This window comes from Triticum aestivum, chromosome 5B, assembly GCF_018294505.1.
Source record: "Triticum aestivum cultivar Chinese Spring chromosome 5B, IWGSC CS RefSeq v2.1, whole genome shotgun sequence".
In the NCBI taxonomy this organism is placed as follows: Eukaryota; Viridiplantae; Streptophyta; class Magnoliopsida; order Poales; family Poaceae; genus Triticum; species Triticum aestivum.
Window position 1 is genome coordinate 571,401,336 of NC_057807.1, and position 8,093 is coordinate 571,409,428.

Genomic DNA, 8,093 nt, shown 5'->3' on the forward strand with positions numbered 1-8,093 from the left:
GGGAGGCTAGCCCCGTTAAGAGAAAAAAAACTGATTTAGCTCCTTGTTGATTCACATAAAAGACTATGGAAGTAAGAAAAACGTAGCATTGAAATGTCACTTCTCAAATCATATGATTTTTTGTTACACCATAAATGAAAGAAAAATACAAATCAAGCTGTTCCTGTGGCTAGGGAACTAACCGAAATACTCCTAAAGCGATTTCATGTTTGACCTGTGGCATGTCTTTCCCTGTTTCTCAATCCTAACACTTAGAAGACTAATAGAATTCTAAACTTGATTCAGCCATGGCTCCCCACGCCAACTAGCTAGCTTAAATATTTCCAGTATCTATCAAGATGAAAATGTTTATGGACATTAGACTCGTAAAACTACATGTTTTGTTATTCATGATCATAGTAGCGACAGGAGCAGTTTTCGTTTACCTGGAATGCATTTTGTGTATGATGCAGTGAAGGTACTGGACTGGGGGCAGGAAGGTCAGGAGAGCTCGTCGAAGCACCGGGAGGCCTTTGAGAAGGAGGTGGCTGTGTGGCAGAAGCTCGATCACCCCAATGTCACAAAGGTACCTGATTTGTACACACATTAGCTGCTAGTACCTGATCAATTTGAAGCGAGTGCTCGGTGAAATTAACAATGAACTGTGTCATGTCTATTTGTGTGTAGTTCGTGGGGGCGTCGATGGGGACGTCCCAGCTGAAGATCCCGGCGTCGAAGAAGGGCGGCAGCAGCCACGGGCCAGGCCAGCGCTGTGTGGTGGTGGTGGAGTACCAGCATGGCGGCACCCTGAAGACGCTGCTGTTCCAGCACCGGGACAAGAAGCTGCCTTACAAGAAGGTGGTCCAGCTGGCGCTGGACATGGCGAGAGGGCTGAGCTACCTGCACTCGCAGAAGATCGTGCACCGGGACGTAAAGGCGGAGAACATGCTGCTGGACAGGAAGAAGTCGGTGAAGATCGCGGACTTTGGGGTGGCCCGTGTGGAGGCGCAGGACGACGACAACATGACGGGGCAGACGGGCACGCTGGGGTACATGGCCCCCGAGGTGCTGGAGGGGCGGCCGTACGACCACAAGTGCGACGTGTACAGCTTCGGCGTCCTGCTGTGGGAGACGTACTGCTGCGCCTTGGCGTACCCGAACTACAGCATCGCCGACATCTCGTACCACGTGGTGAAGCTGGGCATCCGGCCCGACATCCCGCGGTGCTGCCCCAAGCCGCTGTCGGAGATCATGACCCGGTGCTGGGACGGCAACCCGGACCACCGGCCGGAGATGGCCGAGGTGGTGGCGATGCTGGAGAGGATCGACACCACCAAGGGCAAGAGCATGACGCCCGCCGTCCCCGACCACACCTCGCAGGGCTGCAGCTGCTTCGGCTTCTCCAAGTAGTAGTCGTCGTCGTCGTTGTGTGATGCGGCTCGTGCTTCTGCTGTTTTTTGTTTCCCTTTCGTTGGTGCGGTCGTGCGGATCGGTGAACGCTTTGGTTGGTCGTCGCGGCGTCTCTGGTGGAAGAAGAATTGTGTAGGTTGCCTACTGCCGCTACTCGCTTGTGGTCGTGGGTGAGATGATGGTTTATTTTGCTTTGCATAAACACTGTGGTCGTCTTGTCTACACCGGTTTGATGTTTTTTGGTTTGGTTCAAAAACTTGTCGTACCGCTTCCCATCCTCTGAAACATCTTAGGCCCCGCTTGGATTGTCGGTTTGCACCCAAAATACATTTGTAAACAATACAGGCCGGAAATACAGACCTCTGGCCGTCGTTTCGATTCTGGGAGGAAATGACACCACGGCCGGTATTATACACCTGTAGATTTAATCCGGTTGTATAAATTTACGCCTAATCCAAGCGGAGCCTTATATTATGGAATGGAGGGAGTAACATAAAAACCTAGCCACTTCACAAATCTGCAATGGTGAGTGGCGACCGAGGGCATCTCACATTTGCCATGAGTTGGTTCCCAGCATGACAATGTGCTTTATTTCTGCTCTCACTTCGGTGTTTTGGTGCTGTTCTTCACTTGTTCATCCACATTCTCATGCGCTATTACAACACGACACCAATGCGAGTTTGTTTGGTGATACTAGACTGAGACTCGAAATCAAAGGCGGAAGAGTTAGTTTACAGCGAAACTGATGTGCATTTTCGACTCTGGCCACTGGATCAGGCACACGGACACGGACAGCAGTGGAACATTTTCTTTTCAGAAACCAAAGTCGGAAGAGTTGCCATACACAAGATCAGGCATACGGTACAATTGCCTCCCCCTGCAGTGCTGATCACATCGGGTAGTAGGGGAAGCGACAGCAGTGAGCTCGCAGAAGATACATAGAACGTGTGGGGTAGATTGCACGGGAGGAGGAACCCCACAATTTCAAGATCACAAATCCATGGCATTCAAGCTACATAACAATGTTGAAAAGAAGGAGAAAAGAATGAATCAAATAAGGAGAATGCTATTTTTCTGCCGACTGTCAGTTAGCGATAAGCATGTACGATCGCTTCCGCCTGTTTTTTTTTTCCTTCGATCTTTCTTTACGATCGCTCCCGCTCCCGCCCGCTGTCAATCCACAATTCCCGCATGTCTCGCTCGTCTCCGCTCGAGCCTTTTCCAGCGGTATTAGGAACCTAGCAGCAACCACCTAAGCAAACTCTATGTTGTGATTTGATTCTTGTTACGTACTTTTCATACCTTTATGTTGAGGTAGACTTTTCTACTCACAGATCTGATCGAGTGTTATTCTGCTGTCGTTTTCGGTTTTTCTTACAAACTTTTTACCAAAAAATATACAAAACATACGTTTTTATCAAAAATAAATTAGAGATGTGAGTTGAGCTCACGATTTAACATATAAGACTAGACTCTTGTACTCTTTGTACATAGATATGAGCTGAGTTCATGGTCTTAACATGATAATTTATTCACCGCAACCTTGATAACTTACGTACAAATATTGTAGAAACCTCGATCAGGTGAAAAACCATTTTTGAAACACATCCCGATAACTCGTGTGAAAATAGCATGATAATATAAATACCGTATTACATGATAATTTTGGTCCAGTGGGGGAGTGTTGTTTGACGATAATTTATGTGTAAATAGCATGGTAACTCATGCATAACAAACTTGATCACTTATATATAAAAATCATGATAACTTTTGTACAAACATCCTTATAGCATGCTAGTGGTCCGGCCCATGAAAATGACTTGTTTTTGGCGAGGTATGGATCTCATAACTTGATGAACAAATATTATGTTAACTTTGACCCAGAAAAAAGTTGCTTAAATATACTCCGGCATCTTCAGTGGTACGTGATACTCACGGTATTTTTGACCCGGCAGAAAATAGTGGTTAAATACACAACTTGATGACTTCAATATAAATAGCATGGATATATGCGCACCATAGACCAGATAACTTAGGGGCACAGACAATGTGATAACTTTGACCTGGGATTTTTCTTTCTTAAAATCATATCTTCAATTACTTATGTGTAAAATAATATGGTAATATACGCACTGCTTACCTGATAACTTAGGTCCAAACACCACGGTAATTTTTATCCGGGAAAGAAAATGTTGAAGACACATCCGCAATAACTTCTGTATAAATAGCATGATAATATACGACAACAAACCTGATAACTTAGGTACAAATACCCTAATAACTTTAATACGAGGAAAAAAGGTTGTTTAAAATGTAACTCCGGTAACTTTTGTGTGCCCACACCTCTGATAACTTATGTACAAAACACCATAGTAACTTTTTACTTGGGCGAAAATATTTGTTGTGCATGAGTTATCATGGTGTTTGTGCGTGAGTTATCATGTTCGTGCGTATACATTATCATGCTCTTTACAAAAAAGTTACCGGGGTATGTTACAACAATTTTTTTTCTTTGAGCAAAAAGTTAAGCAGTGTTTGTGAGTGAGTTAACAGGTTTGTGGCTTATATATTACCATGCTCTTTATAAAGAAATTATTGGGATTTGTTACAACAACAAAAATTCATGTCGTCAGAAAATTTACCAGTGTGTTGTGCGTGAGTTATCAGATTCATGGCGTAATAAATTATCATGCTCTTTTTTCAGATAAGTTATCGGGGTATGTTACAACAACACTTTTTCTTCACAGTTACCACAGAGATTTGTGAGTGAGTTATCAGGTTCGTGGCGTATAATTACCATGCTCTTTTACAGATAAGTTATCGAGGTGTATTATTACAACATTTTACCTAGGGTCAAAAGGTTACAGCTGCGCGCAAGTTATCAGGTCTGTGATGCATGGATTGCCATGTATAAAAGGAAAGGAAATTTGGTAAATAAAAAAGAAAGAAAGAAAAACAGCTTGTTTTTCTGGTCGCGTATGTAGAAGTACAAATATTTATTGGCATTCTATGTAATCACAACTTGAAACTAGACCAGATGGATATGACAAGCGGTCTTGAATCAAGAGGTAGTGAGTTCAACTCCCACCTCCATGTTTTTTCTAGGAAATAAAATGAAGCGGGAGAAGCGACGGGATTTCGGATCTGTTTAGCACAGTCCGGTATAAATATTACCCAACCTAAATTATAGCCAGAATTTAAGTTAGTTCAGTTGGTTGTGAACAGTTATGGTGAACCGTAGGTAGTGGGTTCGAGTCCCACTTTGTACATTTTTTTACCACGCCAGAAAAAAAAAACGGGAGAAGGAAGGGGAACGAAGCGGGAAGCGGGAGAAGCGATCGTGCGGATCTGTCGCTAACACTGGTGGTTAGCACAGTCCATCAAATAAACAACAGGGAAATCAGGAATAGGCACGCACGATCACAACGTTTCTTATCACTGCTCACCAATTTCTCAAGGCCTACAAGAAAAAAGGCCATGCGAAGTGAAGCCTGTTTAGAAACAGTTGTGGCCTGCGTATGCACCAGAAACTAGAGCAGCAACCACTAACCCAAATTCATCATGTAGGCTTGTTCGGTTTAGAGGGAAAAAATACCCCAAACCCCCTTCAGTTCCCTTGGGAGGGGTTTAACCGAACAAGGCCGTAGGATGATTACTTCCAGCACTATAGTCAAGTTACAATGTTACATCCTGCTACGGATGCTACTTCATACTACTACTTACAATCTGATGCTACACACATCCCACATGCAACCAATTTCTAGCAAGCAGTAGGTATTAATTCTGCAAGCAAATGGAACTTTCTGTAACAAACAATCAACAAAAGACAGGCTGCTTTGTTTGTACGCATGCAAAAGAAGGCACTCCAAATCAAGAGATAAGCACTGAGCTGAGATGCTTTCCACTGTATACCAGTATTCCTGCAGGTTACCAGCAGTAAGCTCACGGGGCAAATAGCCCATTAATATGGGTACTGCCAATGGCAAGATATGACTAGTAGTTTTGATAAGGATGTCAGAGATAAGTACATAACTACTCTTAATATGATACATCACAAATTCCGAGTAGCTGATATGATTTCATTAACATTCAGATCAACCAATTGTAACACCCCAATTGGGTCTAACTTGATTCACACCCCAATTGGGTCTAACTTGATTCACACCCCAATTGGGTCTAACTTGATTCAATCTATGACCAGGAACAACAGAACGATGTAAACTAACACCCACGGTGCACAACAGGTCGGATCAAAATCATATAACCATCTCAAACTAATCAAGAATAGCACAAACAGGATGTCAAATATAACTACTCTTGAAACAATTCATCAGAAACTCAGAGTAGCAGATTTTTGTTCCATTAATATTCAGATCGACTACGCAAAAGTAGCACCACGGGAACATCATCTTACAACCACCGACGACTACACACGAACCATCATCCGTCCAACGATTTCCATCAAGCACTACTAATACTACTATATATATCTAGATAGGCAGGCAGATCCAGCAGGGGATCAACAGCGGTCACCATGAGGGGGGGCGGGCGAACCTAGGAGGAGGTGAACTTGGTGACGGCTTTGGTGCCCTCGGAGACGGCGTGCTTGGCGAGCTCCCCGGGGAGGACGAGGCGGACGGAGGTCTGGATCTCGCGGGAGGTGATGGTGGGCTTCTTGTTGTAGCGCGCGAGTTTGGCGGCCTCGCCGGCGAGCTTCTCGAAGATGTCGTTGATGAAGGAGTTCATGATGGACATGGCCTTGGAGGAGATGCCGATGTCGGGGTGCACCTGCTTGAGCACCTTGAAGATGTAGATCTTGTACGTCTCCACGCTCTTCTTGCTCTTCTTCTTGGCCTTCTTGTCGCCGTCCTTGGCGGAGGTCTTGCCCGCCGCGGGAAGACGCTTCTCGGCCTTGGGCTTCTTCCCGGCGGGCGCCTTCTCGGCCTTCTCCGCCGCGGGCTCCTCCTCCACGGGCTTCTTCGCCGCCGGCTTCTTCTCCGCCTTCGGCGCCATGGGGTGCGGGTAGGTGGGGATTGGGTTGAGTGCGGGAGGAGATTGGGGAATTTGGGCTGCGGTGGGGAGAGGGGGAGGAGGGGGCGGTGGATTTATAGGTGGGAGGCGGTGGGCGCTGATTGGCGGAGGGGCTGGTGCCGCGGATCGTTGACGTGGAGCGGTGTGAGGCGGTTCGCGCCGCTTTGGATGGACGGGCGGGGCGCGGATCGGTGGGCATGGCGGGATTTATGGGCGGGATCGGAAAAGGAAAATGAATTGTTGGCGGGACGATCGGAAAAGAAACATTCTCACGATAAAATGGACGGGCAAGTGTTCTGAGCGCGACTCATGTGCCGCGGTCCGCAGTGTCTTTTTCTTTTTTTTTGTCTTCCACGACTGCCTTTCAGCGTTTCACAAAGAAATGTTGTCAATCATTCTTTTCTTTTTTTTGCGGAAAAAACTTCCAATCTATTCATCTTCAATCATGGTAGTACAACGAATACTGAAAATAATAAAAAATTACATCCAGATCCGTAGACCACCTAGCGACGACTACAAGCACTGAAGCGAGCCGAAGGCGCGCCGCTGTCATCGCCCCTCCCTCGCCGGAGCCGGGCAAACGTTGTTGTAGTAGACAGTCGGGAAGTCGTCGTGCTAAGGCTCCATAGAACCAACACACCAGAACAGTAACCGCCGCAGATGAAGAGTGTAGATCAAAAGGATCCAACCTGAGGACACACAAACGAACACAAACGACGAACAGATCCGAGCAAATCCACCAAAGACAGATCCGCCGGAGACACACCTCCACACGCCCACCGATGATGCTAAACGCATCACCGGAACGGGGCTAGGCAGGGAGACCTTTATTCCATCTTCAGGGAGGCGCCGCCGTCTCGCCTTCCTGAGCAGGATACAAACCTTAACAAAGCTTGAAAAAAGATCTAAAAACGGAGCCCTCCCACCGGCAAAGGCTGAGATCCACTTCGTCTCCATGGCCCTAAGGCCACCGGAGACGGACGGACCGGCGCCGGCGCCGGCGGGAGGCAGAGAACCTTAGGTTTTTGGAGGTGGCGGCTGACTAGTACTGCAGCGGCCGGGCGGTCGGGCTTACGTCTTCTTGAACACTTCCATAAATCATTCTTTGGCATCAATAAATTGTTAGAGGAACTCCAACGCGACGATCCAAACAAAACACGATTTATCCGTTTTTCGTCCGTTTGAATCGGTCGACAAACGTGCGCATCTTCTTTTCGTTTTAGGTTGGCAGGTGCGCCCAACGGGAAGCGTACCCGTTTTGCCCTGGTGGCCGAAATAAATTTAGAAAAATATAATTAAACATGAAGTGGCCAGTCAACACCGGTCAAAGACGTCTTAAACATTAATTAAACATTAAAAACCCGGCACGCTGCCCTAGTCGCCCCTCTTGCCCTTGTCGTCTTTATCGCCGCCAGTGAGGTCGATGAAGACAGGAAGCGGCTCAGCCTAGCCGAACGCGGCTTGATAGGCTGCCAGGGATGCCTCCTCCGGCGTCTGTCGTGGCGGTGGCAATGCGGCGAGGCGTGTGCGCTCCTCCTCCTTCTCGTGCTCCCTCTGCATCGTCGCTTGCCGTCGGCGCGCTCCTTCGCCAGCCTGCGTTGCCTCCTCCTGCGCCAGCGTCGCGCCGAGCCAGGCGGGGGGAGGAGGGCTGACCCACTCCCGCGGCTGGCCGG

The 8,093-nt window shown here is 47.3% G+C and overlaps 2 protein-coding genes across 2 annotated transcripts in view; one reads left to right on the forward strand and one right to left on the reverse strand.

Annotated features, from left to right (window-relative positions):
* LOC123113291 (serine/threonine-protein kinase STY13) overlaps nucleotides 1–1,645 on the forward strand; it is a 4,647-nt gene extending 3,002 nt beyond the window's left edge. Inside the window, exons 2-3 of the mRNA XM_044534489.1 lie at nucleotides 453–565; nucleotides 667–1,645. Coding sequence (XP_044390424.1) covers nucleotides 453–565; nucleotides 667–1,389 — 836 coding nt within the window. The 3' untranslated portion in view covers nucleotides 1,390–1,645. The remainder of the gene's footprint in view (nucleotides 1–452; nucleotides 566–666) is intronic.
* Nucleotides 1,646–5,690: 4,045 nt separating this feature from the next.
* On the reverse strand, nucleotides 5,691–6,477 carry LOC123113293 (histone H2B.1-like). Its single transcript, XM_044534490.1, has one exon. It carries the CDS (start codon nucleotides 6,400–6,402, stop codon nucleotides 5,944–5,946), a length of 459 nt encoding a protein of 152 aa, XP_044390425.1. The 5' UTR covers nucleotides 6,403–6,477; the 3' UTR covers nucleotides 5,691–5,943.
* Between the last annotated feature and the right edge of the window lie 1,616 nt (nucleotides 6,478–8,093).

Coding starts and splice junctions, on each gene's coding strand:
- LOC123113293 (XM_044534490.1), bottom strand. CDS start 6,402: ATGGCGCCGAAGGCGGAGAAGAAGCCGGCGGCGAAGAAGCCCGTGGAG.